General features: G+C 47.2%; 1 protein-coding gene across 1 annotated transcript in view; it reads right to left on the bottom strand.

The window, feature by feature from the left end:
- SNRPA1 (small nuclear ribonucleoprotein polypeptide A') overlaps positions 1 to 16,898 on the bottom strand; it is a 78,868-nt gene that overhangs the window by 27,264 nt on the left and 34,706 nt on the right. Inside the window, exons 3-4 of the mRNA XM_078683098.1 lie at positions 12,302 to 12,380; positions 4,952 to 4,998 (exon numbers count right to left, since the gene is read on the bottom strand). Of these exons, the coding sequence (XP_078539224.1) occupies positions 4,952 to 4,998; positions 12,302 to 12,380 (126 nt within the window). The remainder of the gene's footprint in view (positions 1 to 4,951; positions 4,999 to 12,301; positions 12,381 to 16,898) is intronic.

The raw sequence follows: 16,898 nt of genomic DNA, 5'->3' as shown, positions 1-16,898 counted from the left end.
CCTCCCGGTCCGAGAGGGTCGGCATGAGCAACCCCTGCAAATAGGGGAGATAAGAGGCCTCGGAGATATCCGGGTTCGCCGCATACACATGCTGTAAATGGGCTTGGAGGAGGGCTTGCTCCGAGTGAACCACCTCCCCATTCCGGTCCTGAAGGGCGACAATACGCTCTGGGGTCTGCTCCCTTCTCAGAATCCAAGCCAGAAGCCGCCCGACTTATCACCCTCCCTATGGAGGCGCTGCCTATATTGGCCCAGGGTGTACTTGTAAAGCCTATCCAGGATATCATGTACCCGGGCCCGAGCTGCCCGTTCCTCCCGCCTCTGGGGATCGCCAGGGTCCACCACAAGTTGGGCCTGCAGAAGAGCGTCCTCTCTCCGGAGATCTTGGAGGAGCGGTTTCCGGACACCATATGTGAGCCCCATGCAGGCACCGCGTACTACCGCTTTAAGGGCCTCCCACTTGGTGACCAGGGACACGTTTGCCTCCCCCCAATTGATGTAGACATAGTCCCCGATAGCTTTTTCCACGTGCACTTTTCCCACTTGGTCTCGGAGGATATCCACTGGGAGCCTCCAAGTACGAGGACGGACAGCCGGAGACCCCCACTGAACCACACAAGTTACTGGAGAATGGTCTGATAAGAAACGGGCCTGGTGTGTTACGTCCACTGACAAACTAGGCTCAGCATTCGCCACTAAGATGCTATCTAGGCGACTGTATGTGTTGTGTGTGGGTGAAAAACAGGTGTACAACTTTTGAGTCGGGTGCTTGAGACGCCAAACATCCACCGCCCCCACGTTATCCATGACCTCCCTAAGCTGGGCAGTCATACGGGGTTTTGTGCCCTCCCGGGGTGGAGACCTATCAATCACTGGATCACGAATGCAGTTAAAATCCCCAAACCAAAGTATTGGAGGCCCCAGGTCATGTATCAAGACGTCCTGCAAAGTCCCGAAGAAGGTCGGGTCATCAGTGTTGGGTGCGTAAGAATTTAAGATGACCATCTCCCTGCCATCGAGCTTGGCCCTAAGAAGCAGGTATCGACGATGAACGTCCGCTCCCATATACTACATAGTGAATGGTGCCCCAGGTGCCACCCAGATCAAAACCCCCCCTAGCGTAGGTAGAAAAGGACGCATGAAACAGCTGTCCGCCACTTTTTCCCTAATTTTTGTGCTCCTTCATCCACCAGGTGGGTCTCTTGTAGACAAGCTATGGTTATTTTATGTCTTCCAAGGAAGGAGAGGACTCTATTGTTTAGTGCATGTAGCCAGCCCCCTCACTTTCCAGCTTAAAAACTTATACGCCATGGTTCCCAACAAAGTATACCCCGCCGCATCCTTCCATGTACATAGTAGGTCCCCTCTGGTGTAATACAAATGATGCCTAAAATATTTCCCCTCAACTTCCCCTTCAAACAGTCCCCCCACCCCCCTCCCACGAGCAAGATATCAGCAACAACCAAACGTGCCAATATGCCCTTACCCTGCCGGTGCCAGGACGTGCACAGCCACCCCATTCGCCCAACGAGGCAACCTCACTCAAGGAGACCCATTGTCAATGCAGTAAGTTGGGGCTCAACTAACCGGCCAAGGATCGTACACACTCATCTCGCTGTCTGCATTCACTCCCTCTCCCCCCTGCATGCACACCTTCCTTGAAAAGAACAAGCCCCCCCCCCCTCCCTTTGGTAACGGCCCGCTACACGGATCATTCACACTGTAGTTGACCCAACACAGTCCAAACAGACCCTACCATACGCCAAATACGCAGCACCTTCAGTCTATCGGCCCCCTCAAGAAGGACCCCCCCGCCTCAGGTGTCCCGATCTCTGCAGTCTCTGGGATCACCGGAGCAGTGAGTGACAAGCCCTCCGCCGTAATTTGCAGTGTATCTGGGACCAGGATGCCTTCGGGTTCATGAGGCTGCAATGCCCCCCACTCCTCACCAGCGTCAGACGGTTCCAGATGTAAGGCCCCATCGTCTCCGACCGGGACTCTGCGTAGTTCCTGACTTTCCGCTGCCTCGGAACGGCGTCGTCGTCTACTGGTGCGCCCCCTTGGCAGTCGGGTTACCCCACTTCCCTCAGGGAACTCCACGTTTGCCTGGCAGGAGGTCATATCCTCTCATCTCCAACCATTCCCAAACCTCTGCAGGGGCGTCGAAGAAGTGCGCCTTACCCTGGGACAGTACCTTAAGTTTGGCTGGATATAGGAGCATGTATTGTAGGTGCATCTCACGGAGTTTCTGCTTGACTCCCAGAAAGGACTTCCGCCGCTCCTGAACTTGCTGGGTGTAATCCGGATAAATGGAAATCGGGCTGTTTTCAAAGGTGAGGTTCACCGTCTCTCGTGCCGCCCGCAGAATACAGTCTGTATCGATAATTTACAATTTTGGCAATGAGGGCCCGCAGCAGAGCCCCTGGCCGCGGCGGCGGGACCAGTGCCCGATGGGCTCTCTCAATCACAAATACCTCCGATAAACCCCCTCGGGCACAACTGTGTACGAATCAAGTTCTCAAGGAAGTGCACTGCGTTACCTGCCTTCGCTCGCTCAGGCACGCCAAGGACTTGAATGTTACTGTGACGCGCCCTTCCTTCTGTGTCCTGTGCTCCAGGGCTCCCGTCGCGGCCGTAAGCTGTGAGACCGTCTTCTGAAGGGATGCCAGCTCGCCTTGCAGCTGTGCTATGTTACCCTCTGCATCGGATACTTTGTCCGCCACTTTCCTCAAGTCGGTCCGCAGCAGATAGACATCAATGGACACCATTTCTATTTGGCATTCCAGTGCCGAGTGGGAGCCCTGGATCGCTTTCAGCAGTTCTGCCCTGGAGGGCTCCATGGGGGCTTCCGCACCCCCTCGTCCCGACCAGACTGTCTCATGATCCGCTGGGACGGCAGTCGTTGGGTGGTGTATTGAGTTATCGTGTTGGGATGCGTGGAGCGAGACATCCTGTCTTTGCGCATTGCCAGCACCTTACATGTCCTAGTCGGCTCCCCGGGGGGGCAACAGGGACTCTACTCTGGATCGTCCGATCACTTCAAGGTCGTCTCCAATCACAAGTCCCGAATATACTCTTCAGCTCCACATGCCAAACGATCCCAACACCTCCGCCAGGGACCCCCCGCCGGCCAGGGGCGTCCAGTATCGTAGGGGTTCCTCTCCCAGTTCCCCGCAGCCGCTCCAAGGGATCAGGACCCGCTGCCCACCGTCACATCAGGCTCCAAAGCCTCCAAATTCAGGGTGGGAGTGCGGTACGGGGGCGCCAATGGGCCACAAAATGTCCAGGTCGCACAAGGTGTCGCAGTGGGACTGCACTCTCAGTTCAGGCTCGCCAAGAGGGCCTACGGTGTAGTCGGCCGGTGCAGCGTCCCAGGCTTCATCCCTGGACGGCCAATATGCGGGGCGGCTACAGCAGGGAAAACATGGGATAGGAGGCCGGCCCCCCAGCACCGAACAGTCCCCAAAGGGTCCACGTCAATCAGTGGCCCCCAAGTCCCCCACAGCGTGTCCGCCCCCCCCAGGGAAGTCCACACCACAAGACACCTGGGCCACCAGTACCGGTAAAGCAGCCGGCGTCTCACAAGCAGCGCAGCAGGTGCTCATGCCTCAGGCACTCAGTTCACCGGGGCCTTACAGTGATCATAGGCTGCGCGGGCCGCCTCCCCTTTTCCCGCACAGCCACTGAGTAGTCTCCCTGGCTGGAGACCCCCGCAGGTTCAGGTTCCCGGAGGACAGCAGGCCCCCAGCAGGATCCAGCCGACACCCGCCGCCGGCTTCGGGGGACCCACTCACCCAGTTCTGAGCCGCCGCTAAAGGTACGCAGGCCGCAGACCGAGGCTCCTCCATGCAGCGGGCCTCCCTCCATCTTCCTCGACAGGGAAGCTCGCGGGCACTTCCCCGCCATCGAGGGCCCCCCCACCCCCGGCAGGGCCGCTTTCCCTTCAGTTATGCGCCGACCGAGGGGCCGGGATACAGGCAGTCAGGGCCAGCCTCCGCCCACACCGCAGCAGTCACCGCGGGGGCACTGGGAGCTCGCACCCCCTCCGGTCCAGCCAGGCAATCCCGCAGGCTCTCCGACGTCAGAGCCCCAGATGGGAGCAGGCTCCGTCGTTGGATCCGCTCCGCTGCGGGGTCCGCGTCTCCGGATCTCTGCCGGCCTCTGATCCTCAGACTCCGCCTCCCCACGAAGACAGGCCGTAGACCCCGGCCTCACGTAGTCAGAGGCCCGGGCCTTCTCCGTCCGGGCTGTTTACTCGGCCGTATGTTCGGCAGCTCGCCCTCTTCCGCCAAATAAGGTGGCCCCTAGGATTAGGGGGTCACCTAGTCCGCTTTGTCATGCCATAGGAGCCCGCTTTGTCATGCCGTAGGAGCCCAAACAGGATATTTTAACAGGATTTCAGGGTCCGATGGCCGGGAGCCGGTGGAGCTCATGTCCTGTCGGCCATGTTGCTTGGCCATACCCCCCCCGAGAATGTACTTTACTTACAATGACCCCAGAAAATTCACACTTTTCACTTCCATTCTTGCAGTCTCCTGTGGATTTATGTTGTGGAGAAACATCTGTAACTGGAAGCCCAAACTGAAGAACGAACAAGACTTCTAGCACTGTAGCAATGAAAACTTCGATTCGATCTCACATACCCGAGCAAATCAGAGTGCAACCATCAACCACATCAAATGAAATCAAGCAGATTGCTTTGTTACAAGTAAGTGTAAAAGGATAACTGGGGGAATGCCGGAGATAATCACAGCCATTGGCAATTGCTTTGGTCAAATTCACATCCAGCCACACATTACTAATACCAATTACAAATCTGGGCAGGCACACAATGCATAAACATGTGTTTTAGATCAGACATCACCAAACTATAAGCCAAGACTTACAGGTCAACCTTGTGTAAAGGGAGGCAAAGAGTTGCCCACTGAATATATAGGTTACCTTTACATACCTCATATATGTCAAAGTTTTAACAGATGCAAGAGGATCCAAGTCACCCTATGGAAGACAAAATGAAGATCACCACTGTTAATCATATCGCACTGCAATTTACAAATTGAAAGGGTGTTTTTATCTAGCACAAAATGTAGAGCATATACTGAAGAAATCATGAAGAAATGACAGTAACCCGGGAGTCTGACAAAGTTTTGTATGTAGAACCTATGGCCCTTCTAGGGTGCAAAGAGCTGGCCTGGGAGTAACCAGCTATCATCCAGTAGTGCGATTTTTAATTTCATGGTAAGCAAAAATGTTCTTGCCCATGGTTCAACAAAACAAGTTTACCTAGTTCTTAACTCTGAGATTCTAAACCTCAATGCGTATCATGTTAAAAAAGTTAGCTAGTAATTTACCAAACACAATTGAGCTAAAAAAAAAAAAAAAAAGTCAGTGTAGGCACTGAAGAAATACTCTGTAAAACGGAAGCAATGTCTTACCATGAACCTAGACCCAGGCACTCCTACACAAGATTAAAGCATAGGTTACCTTCCTCCTTCACTGATGTTTTGCATTTATTAATTGATGTACATTTCTCAGACACCCCTTGGGGCCTGATTTACACTTCAAACAAATGAAACATTGATTAAACAAAAACTCATGTACTCATTACGTAACCTATTGTGATCCAGATTATGGTGGAAAGATTCCATCAGAATAGGTATTAAAAGTTTTGTACGACAATATGGCAACTTCTTGGAAACTCTGCTAGGAAAAACATGGCATAAAACTGTCTAACTCTAGGCACAGTCATTGAGGCGCTGGCTTACCCCTAATTCAGAGGATCTGGACCATAATCAGAAATGAAACTTCCGCTCTATAAGAACAGCTTAACTTATGATCTGTAGGCACTGTATGCAGAATCTAAACCTGTAATAAAAACCTTTAAAAAAATATTCAAAGAAGCCAGGTTTTGCTCTTCGACGCAATTACAAATGCAGACCAACTGTATGCAATTATTCAAAACTATTTACCAAACGGTCCAGCCGCAACCGTCAGTCAAAGTGATATCTGCACGAGACTACAAGCAACACCAGAGTCACAGAACAGACTTAGTAACTTAAAAGTATTAGTTCAAGCATTTTATGCTATGCTTTTGTAATAGCTGACCTATCATTAAGTATGTGGAACCAGGTATAGACGTGGACTTATTTGCTGAGCAGACACTGTGCCAATAACAGGCCAAAAGGTCTAAATTCATGCACAGAGGACTTGCCCCGTTGGTTCAGCCTAGGCTGCTGCTTTTTGGTGTAGGTTTGGATGGATCTGCTGACCTACCAAATGACGGAACACTGCAGAGAAGAGCACTGCAGAGAAGAGCAAAATCTAAAACAGCTGATGTGTTAGTGCAAATGCTTCCATCACACGAATGAGCGCGCTTATTCCCAGTTCTACGAAGGAAATTCTAGACCAGTCCCCCGTGACGAGTAGGTTGATCATTGTTATTTTGTTTGTAGGTCTTTCCACCCACCTCTTTCACATGTTGCAGCTTACTGAGAAGGATGTGGCTAGGCTCACTTGAGGTCTTCATAATTTGGCCAGGATCTTTGCTCATCTCACCAGTTTTCACTGACTTCCTGTGACTTAAAGAGACACTTTTGGCTCTCGATTTCTGCCATAAGACTCTTCACAGTGCCCCTTACAATAGCTATATATATATATAGGTCTGTTTCCTAGATGCTCTCCATTTAGACTATTGCATACACATTCTCATCTCGCAACCATACTCCTGTTTTACAGAAAGGGGATTGGTGGCCATGCCTTCTTGGTCATCACAGCACAGGCCCGATTGTCTCCCCCTTGCCAACTGCTCTGAAACAGAGCCTATAAGATTTTGCAAACTTTTCTCTTCTAGCAATCAGCCGCACATCTTATTTTCCTAATATTTTCAGAGCCAGGACACCTTCAGGTAATTGCGCACGTTATAAACCCCAAATCACAAAGTATTGCAAGGAATAAATACAGTCTGTCATATCATAAAAAAAATAATTGGAATGTAGGCCTTTTCCTCAATACTTATGCTCTCTACAGTTAGATTTATGGGATAGGCAGAGATGCTTGGCTGTGAGATAGTCATCCTCAGCATTTTTGGCTGCTACATTTTGTATATTCCAAAATCAACTCAATTAAATATGAATATCATATTACTAGGAAAACGTGGATGTGCTTTACAATAGTGTGCAGAAATGTCATATCAACTGTTTACTTCCATACACCAGTGCGGATCTCAATGACCGCTCCTAATTGTATAGTATATAATTGTATAGTTCTCCAAGAATGTCAACAGTTTTCATCTTTCCAAGTTGGGCCACACTTCGCACTATAGCAATGGATGGGTGGAAGTAACCCAGCATCAGAGCGGAGTACAAAAGACCCTAGTGTAGGCAGCTGGGTTTCTGTTGCAATAACCCCCCCCCCCCCCGTTTTGCCAGACTACTGATGCACTTTAACTTGATGTGCCCTGGGTCCCTGCCAATCAAGTTCCCAGGGCCTATGTTCTTTCCCCAAAACTGCACTTAAACCCCCAATTGGCACCTCTCTGGCCACATGTCAGTCCCTTGTAAAAGGTACCATGGGTACCAAGGGCACCATGGCCAGGGAAGGCCTCCAAGGATTGCAGCACTTATTGTGCCACCCTTAGAAACCATGTACCTTTACACACACACTGCCTGCTGCGTGTTGTGCTGCAGAACCAAGTGAGGAGTCGACATGGCACACATCCCTGTGTGCCATGCATACAACACACTGCCCTGGCATAGGCCAGCCACCCCTCTAGCTGGGGGCACTATACCAGTGGTGAGGGTACAGGTGCATGAGCCCTGTACCTCTACAGTGTCTATACCAATTCCTACACATTGTAAGTTCAGTAAAGCCATCTTTGATATCAAACTTCTCAGCAAATTAAACCCAAACTGATGCAAGTGTGGGATTTAAAGGAAAATGCACTCCAAGGGCATCTTCGGGATGTCCCCTGAAAAACAACCAGCCTCAGGTAGGTTCTCGGACTGGCACACCATCCTGCCACCACAAGACATGTTTCTGGGCCCCCTGGGGCGGGAGTCTTTGCACCCTGAGCCCAGAAACAAAGCCTTGCCTGGGTGGAGGTGTTCACACCTCCTACAGGCCAGGCAGCGCCATCTGTAGATGGGGAGCTTCTAAGGCCTTGCAGCCTTTGCAATGCGACCCCCAGCCTCTCCTGCTATCAGAAGCAGACCCCCTTATTGTCTCCCCTCCTTTCCAGCGGGAAGACGGGCAGGAAAAATTAGCCAGCCCAATAGGTGTGGCCAACTCCACCCCTCAGGTGGGGAGGGCGAGGTGATGCCCACTCTTCAGTGCCTGCCATCTTGCAGATGGCAGGTACTCCCCCAATCAGGATTAGGGATTGTGCTCACTCCCCCACGTGGGGTGAGCACACCAAGGGTGTAGTCACTCTAAGGTCAGTTGCCCACTGGCTCCTGACCCAGAGACCCCTAAAATGCCCCCTAAATACAGTATTTAGGGGCCAGCCCCGAACCAAGAACTCAAACAAGAACCTACAAGAAAAGAAGGACCGAACAGCTGTGCCGAAGCTAAGAAGACAAATGCAAAAACAACTGTACTGGGGTGAATGTATGACATTGTTCTGCATTCTGTCCATCAACTGTTGTTTTAGCATTTGTCACCCCGAGTGGGACGGGTATGCTCAGACATGAGTCCTGTGCTCTCCACACCACTGGAGTCAAGCTATCATGGCTGAAGACGGCTGATAGCCAGAAACCTGTCCTGGAATGCTTGATTCCGGTCCAAGGAAGACATGGCTTGGCAGTTCGGGCTGGACTGTTCCCATGAGGCACAGGGTAAAGGCTGATTTGCATATGGCCATGTCTGAATTGGGGTGGGTGGTGAGCAAAAAAACGATGGATTTAGGCCCAGATCTCTGTACTGGGGTGAATGTATGACATTGTTCTGCATTCTGTCCAACTGTTTTTGCATTTGAAGCTAAGAGGACGACGCCCACTGACTTGTCCCCAGCCCTACCGGCCTGTCCCTACCTCAAACCTGCAGAAGCGAAAGTCCGGTATGTCCTGCAGCCAGCAACCTCAAGAACCCCGAGGACCTGCCCTGTCTTCCGAACCAAAGAGTCTCCCGTGAACACCAGATTTGTTCATCAACAGACTGCGGCGAAATCCGCGAATCTGCAGCACTCTGCACCAGACGACCCCAGCCTGAGTTAGAGTGGCCCAACACCACGAGGTGGTCTCCCCGGCGACACTGACCCGAGATCCAGAGATACCGGACCTGCCTGAAGCCTCCAGCCGATGCCTGCAGCCTAAATCCAGATGGTTCCCCAACCACGTCCAGGAGCTGGTAAGAAGATCCGACCCTAAAAAACACCCCTTCAGCAGACGCTCCACGGCCTTTGGTAGCCCAACCGCCGGTGTCTAGCTAACCCCCAGCATCCCAACTTACCTCTCCAAGTGGTGGTCGCACCCAGAAGAACTTCGTCCCAGAGCCTGCAGTGGGTTTGCAAACCGGAGAAACACCATTGAAAGTAACAGGGAGCCAGACGTCAAAACAGCACTCTGCACCCGGACACCCTAGTGCTGCGGAGGGTGCACCTTTGGTGCCATCTTGAACCCTAATTTGCCCTGAGCTTAAGTCCAGGAGCTTGGCTCCCACAACCTTGTGGCCTGCTTGTAAGCAGCCACCAACCGGAGGCCCCCTTATCCCCAATTACATAACATTGGACCTCAGCACTCTGCACCCCGCCGTCCTAGTGCCGCTGAGGGTGTAACAAGAGTGCATCCTTGACCCTGGGAGAACCCCAAGTCTACCCCCAGAATACCAACTCCCACAACCGAATACTTGCCTTTGAACCAATAACTCTATTTTCCCCCATAGAATAACAGACTTTTTCTGTGAAAAGTTTCTAAGTGTGGAGTTGGAAAATCTATGAAAATTTTTAAAACTGTACCTGAATAACCAAAACGCTGTACCTGAATAACCAAAACGCCCAGTGTAGTATCTATGTATACTACACTGTGTAAGAAAAGTAATCTGTAAAGTAATCTACTTTACATCCTATTGAAAAGTCAATACAAAGTATATGTATACTATTCACAGTATTGCATTACCAGGAATTCAAACTGTAACCAAACCAAAGTGTATATATATACTGCGAATACCATAGTGCCTTGCAGCCCACGTCACAGGAGGTGTGAGTTCCTGTGGAGGTGGGCGGGACATTTGAAATAAAGCAGGTGTTCCAAACAACATTGTCACTGGTCTACTTGTGAGGGGCTCTGGATGAAGGAGTAATTTTCGCAACGCGCCAGCCCTGCTTTACATTGCTTGCAGAGTGTGTTTGTGACCACTGCTAACCTTGCTGTATGGGGATCGTCACCGTGAGGGCTTTCTAATTGAAAGGCAACTTTTGATGGTGTATGTTTAGCGGCTTTGTCCTAATTCGCGAGGAAGCCCCGCTGCGAGCTATGCGGCCCGTGTTGCTGGGAGGACCTGGCATATTTCACGGACAAGTGACACCCGATAGCGAGTGTTGGACAAATAGCAGCGAGCGCTGCCCTGTGCATTGACATTGCCCCACTTGGGTTTAATTCTCACTGTTCTCCAGCGACAGCACCCACTGGGGTTTGATTCATGTTTGGACTGCGAATACCATAGTGCCTTGCAGCCCACGTCACAGGAGGTGTGAGTTCCTGTGGAGGTGGGCGGGACATTTGAAATAAAGCAGGTGTTCCAAACAACGTTGTCACTGGTCTACTTGTGAGGGGCTCTGGATGAAGGAGTAATTTGCGAAACGCGTCAGTGCTGCTTTGCATTGCTTACGGAGTGTGTTTGCCACCACTGCTAAGCTTTCTGTATGGGGATCATCACCGTGAGGGCTTTCTCACTGAAAGGCAACTTTTGATGGTATATATATATATATATATCCAAAAGCAAACGCTTCTAAAGAAAAGAGATGAGGCCCATATGAGGAAACAAAGGAGGTCTTTAATCGCAGCTCAGGCAATGGGTAACAGAACAGTAATTGTAAGGCGTATGCATTTCGGCTCCTGCCTCTTCAGCGCCTGTAGTGCTAATGAGAGAAGGGCGTATACACAATTCGAAACTGTTATATTACTGCATAGTATTTATCAATTACCTGTGCCAGGCTTGCTTAGTTCTAGGAAATAAAATAGCAAAAATTATGTATTTTATACAAAACCAATTGGTATGAAGTTCAGTCTTTGAGTGGGATATCATTTGCTGATTGAGCCTGTACAACAAATGCTTAACACTACCCTCTGATAAAGCCTTACTGCTCGACCACACTACCACAAATAGAGTGTAAGGTGCTATCTATTTTTACCTCTGCCTACATTTGGGGTTCCACTGCACACTATACCTCACTTTGGTATAGTATATACAGAGCAAGCTTCCTACACCTAGTCACTCCCCAGTTAAGGAGTAGAGGTATAAAATGGGGTAAGAGTAGAAGATTTTTCACAAATCATTAGAAATTGTCAATTACGGATTATTTGAATATTTAACTTTTTGGGGAAAAAATGTGGGGTTTAGGATGGTGATCTGGTCCTGAATAATCTGTGGATGCAGGACTGAAGATATGTTCCAGGACAAGAGTGACTTTGAGAGGGTTTAGCTTTGTGGGCATAGCGGTTTCAACAGTAGTCTGGTACAGTGAGTTGAAGTTTAGAAAGTAAGTGATTTGGTTGCAGATACTGCGGATAGCTTTTAAATTCCAGCTTAATTTTGGTAGAATTGTGAAGTGTTTGAGGGCTTGCACCTTCATTGCGGATGAGAATGTGAAAGCAGAAGAGTGGAGAGAATACCTGTGATGATAGCTCGAGGATTTTAAATAAAAAAGTGTTACCAGATTTGATTTCCTCCATTCCAACTCCTGAAGTAAAATGTTGTTGGTTACACAATAGCTCGCAGGTACCCTCAGCTGTCCCAATTCACAAAGGTAAAATTAGACGTTTGGTCTAAGCTTAAACCAAATGTCTAAGTTTACGACTTTGCGAATTTATAAAGGGCATTTAGAGTACTATCTTAATGCCTGTACTCCATGGATCTGGTCTCTTGAAATTATAATATTGGTGGCACATTCTCCCGAGGAATAGGGCGGGAGGGGTTCATTGTAAAAGTCTTTGTAAGGGATTTCTGCAGCATATTCAGGGATGTGTATACGAGTAAGCTACTGATATAAACTTAACAAATGTCTCCTCAATGTCTGGCACGTGCTCACAGATCCATCAGTTGCAAATGATAACACCCATCACCAGTGAACCCAAATAAAAATACTCACCAACTCAACAAGGTTGTTGCTGGTAAGAATTAGCTCGGTCAGGTTGGGCAAAACCTGTTCCAGTCCTTCACCTATGCGACTGAAACAAGAATAATACAAATTACTTTCTTTGCAAGGAAAATAACAACAACATAGAAAATCAAGACCTCAAAGTGCTGGTCAGTTTGGCACCCGAATGCAAAAGGAGTCAAAGCACTAAGGTGGTTTATCAGCCTGTGTATAGCCCTGGAGCTGTGATCTCAGCAACTGGACATTCATACCATGTTTACCCAGCTAAGTAAATTTTCTATTGATGCAACAGGGATATATTGGTGTTTCATTCATTCACAGGATATAGAATGTGGGGCATATTGTGCAATTAAAATCTATACCTAAGCATGGTCAACAAATTTAGTCAGTGGATCAGAATGCCACCTCAATAAAGTCCAGGAGGTCACAAGTAAGGTAAACAATATTTTTAATTTCGAAATCTGCAAATCTAGTTAGCACCTTCATAACTGGACTCTGTCACTAATAGGGGACTTTATGCCAATATGTGGAACTTTTCTAGAGAAGAATGGCCAAGCAAGCTGGAGGTGCACCAAGGGACAAAGTTACTGTTGAAGCTAACAAAAGTGTGAGGCGTCAAAACTTATGCTTGCCAATTAATGTTTGGTAACAAATTCTATTAATAGAAAACAAATGTGAGGAGGAAGCTATGTTGTGCACCAGTCACTCAGGAACTACTCCTTATAAACTAACCCCTGTAGATGGATTCCCCAAGAAGAGATGCCACCTGCCGCTGCTAGGAGCTTGCATGATAAACACTTTGCGGTGCCTGCAGATACCACCTTTAGCCATAAGATACAAATCTCCTAGTGTATATTGAGGGACCAAACAGCCATAAGACCATTCAAGGTCCCCTTTTCTGTGATCAAATACGAAGATCAGGCCTCGAAGAAATCTACTTTCCCACTCGCTAAAACGAAGAAACCAACTTTCCCACTCACTACGACGAGTCAGATTTTATCAGGTCAAGCTATTTTTAGCACATACTCGTCCTTCTGGCGAGTGACCTTAAGATGGAACAGGTGTTCTGTTTATTAAGAAAGTGAATGAGCAATAAAAATTCAGGTTTTTATCGGGACATTAGCGGTCTGTTCAAGGAGAGGTCAGATGTCAGTTTGTCTATATTAATTGTTGCTCTATCCTGAAAAATGGCGTTTACTTTTCTTTCTCTTATTACAGTTGCAGGTTTTTGTCAAGTGAGCTGTTTGACAAGGATTGTGAAACAAAAAGCTGTTAATTTTCAGTTTAAAAAAAATAAAACACTTAAACAGCTTGTAAATAACTAGTACAAGTATTTCAAAATACATCAGGAATATAAAAAGATAGTTTGGGGGAATTCAGAAGTGATGCACAGAAAAAATATATTTAAATAGGAGCTAAACAAATCACAACACTTTACTTGGTAACGTGCAAATAACATTTGTAGAAACTAAATTTCCAAACATTGTACATGATTTAGAAATATTAGTAAATATTGTGGCCGTTTTTCAATGGAAAATCTGTTGATAGCAACTAAGTGAGCTAACTTCATGCTTCAGGTATGTATTTAGTGATAGTTTTTAAACACGATTTGAGAAAAATGTTTGCCCCGCCCGATGACTGTGCAGTTAATGAACTAAGAGGAAAGTCAGCACGTGTATTCAATTTTTGGCTAGATTTGTATTATATATGGAGCAAAAGTTTAGTCTATTAAATAAAACTAAAATGTTTTACTTGCGTACTTGAAGGTGCTCTCATATGTGATAAAAGTGGCTCAGTGAATGAAAATACTTGCCCAGGATCACATAACTTGAAACCAGTTTAGGGGTCAAAAGCATAACAAGATTAAGTAGATTAGTTAAGTCACTAGACCTGCAGGTCTAGTCAAATTTTTTATGATTGAGGCCTTCAGTACATGCATGTTTTATACACTCATTTATTTACTTGCCATTTAAGGTTGCGTTAGTCCGCGGTATTCAAAGTACGGCCCGCAGGCCGCCAGCAACACAGGCCTTCCTTGGCCGCCATTGAGGTGTGCAGTAGGAAGCCAGCCCGCTTTCCTCCTCGCTGTCGCAGACAAGCTTCTTTGCATATTAGTTATGGTGCACATAATTGTAATACATGTAAATGCAGTTGGAGAGGGCAAGGTGATCTGGTGCAGATATAGAATTAGGTACCTTGAGGGCACCAGCTGAAAGGATTTTGCTTTGTTGTCCATTTATAATTTATTTTGTGGGCTTCCAGGTGCTCACGCTTATTAGGTGGTATTGGGGCAGAGCGACATGTGGCAGTGTTTATTTTTAAACACCAGAACAAAACATTTTCTGCTAGTGTTTATGGGATATTTGTAACATTCCCCATCTTCTGCTTTCTTGGATGTCAGTTTGTTTTATTAAAGCCTGTTCAGTAGCATTGCACTTTTCTCCAATTTTCATCATAATTTGACACCCAACCAGGGGTGTTGCTACGTCAATGAGACTGGGGGAGGTTTATTTTCTCCAACAATCACTCTGGAACATATTATAAAAAATACATTATATGACAAGCAGGGGGGCACAAGAGGCAGCAGAAAGGGAGAGGGATGTGGATTGGTAGGGATATTAAGTTAGAGAAAGCACATTTTATGAAATATCAACATTTGTTAATGTCTTTAGACACAGAGCGAGGGAGAATGTGCAACTTTGTTTGTGTGTGTGTGTGTGTGTGTGTGTGTGTGTGTAAAGCTTCCTGGTGAAATCAGACACCTCCCAAACCCAACTGAAAGCACCTGCACCTAACTATTTATCACAAAATTAATTTATTAAGGTACGCCCCTGACAGAAACTGGCAGACCACGGTGTAGCACCAAAATTAGAACCGCTGTGCTCGAACAGTTTCAAAACACAGGGAAGCGCCATATTTACAAGAATGCCATTCACCCCTGCAATACACATTGCGCTGGTGCTAAAAATGCTCCTTAGCACCAGCGCAGGCACCCTGACGCCATTCTGTTAGGTTGCCTGCGCTGCAGGTGCAATTGTTTATGTACAGGAAGGGACACCTTTCTGCATATAAACAATATTTACAGGAGATTTGTCTAATTATGAGTAGCACGTGTGGAAAGCATAATACGAGCAGAAGGAAAACATTTCTCCTCTTAACTCCTGCTTAACATCAGGTATTATTGCTGTGTGGATAAAAGCATAATTTACAAGGCAGCATTCAGCCACATTAATTGGCTTATGCCGCCTTATAAATAAGGCTGAGTTAAAGCGTGTGTGGGAAGCTGGGTTCTGTTGTAGTAACCCCCCCACCCCCCATTTTATGACAGATTTCTGATGCACTTTGACTTGATGTGCCCTGGGTCCCTGCCAATCAAGTTCCCAGGGCCTGTGTTCTTTCCCAAAACTGTGCCTTTGTACCCCCAATTGGTACCTCTCTGACACATGCAAGTCCCTTGTAAAAGGTGCCATGGGTACCAGGGGCACTGTGACCAGGGAAGGCCTCTAATGGCTGAAGCACATATTGTAATGAATAATGTAGGTAAAAAGCGCACTCTATTAGTGAAATTAATCTGTATTACGGTATGTGTGCAGTGTTGGTAATATGCCTGCGGAGCATATGAGTAGGAAACCATGAAAGCGGCCTAGCCCCAAATGACGACTAGGCCTCCAACACGCACTACTTATTAAACAATTCAAACATTCAATGCACATATTTTTTTTTTCTTCAAAAGAATCAATTCTTTATAGTTTCATTCTGTCACATACAATTTTGATTTAGAAGTTTTTTTAAATATCAAAAACAAACCATCCTAAACCAGATTTAGAATACAACAAATTCTTGTATGCAATAAATTGCAATAACCCAATGCATTTCGGGATATGTCGTCCCTTCATCAGGGGTATTCTGTAAAAAGAAAGGAAACATTTCAGTTGAAGCACTTTGGGATCGGTTGTGAAGGTGTAACTCTTACGTGATTATGATGTTGTGTCATGCAACCCACACCACGGTGACGTGAAGTATAATTGATTAGGCAGCTGTACTTACAATTCACAGCACTATGCTAGATCACCATAGGCACAACCAAAAAAAAAAGAAACAAATTGTCAGTCACTTCCACCTGATCATCTCTCTATCAACTCAGGCCATCTAACCCAGTCTCGTAATTCAACATAACTGTGATTCAGTAGTTCGATCCACTACTGGAGATTTCAAAACGATTAGACGGTGAATAAACACCTGTTGATTAAGGAACACATCTTGAGAACACACCTTTGGCTCAACTGCCTACTGTGAATGCCTGTCAGTTCATTCAGGAATTTATCAAGCTAATCTTATTATTGTTATGTGAAACTCCGAATGTTGCAGTGCAGAGTATTAATTCCACGGGACTGAAATACCAATAGCATGAAGTCAGTAAACAACCATACCATTTGTACTACCGACTGTACGCAAACTCATGCAGTAGCCACTGACCTCCAGAATGTTCCAGTGTTGCCAATGAGTACACAAGCGTAAGTTACTTCCTCACTACACAAGCCCCCGATGCACCTGCGGAATTAGAGAAAATCGTGAAGAAACACTACTT

The sequence above is a fragment of the Lissotriton helveticus genome, chromosome 3_1 (assembly GCF_964261635.1).
Source record: "Lissotriton helveticus chromosome 3_1, aLisHel1.1, whole genome shotgun sequence".
NCBI classification, from domain to species: domain Eukaryota; kingdom Metazoa; phylum Chordata; class Amphibia; order Caudata; family Salamandridae; genus Lissotriton; species Lissotriton helveticus.
Note: the sequence above shows the minus strand (reverse complement) of the source record. Positions and strands in the feature narration are given on the sequence as shown.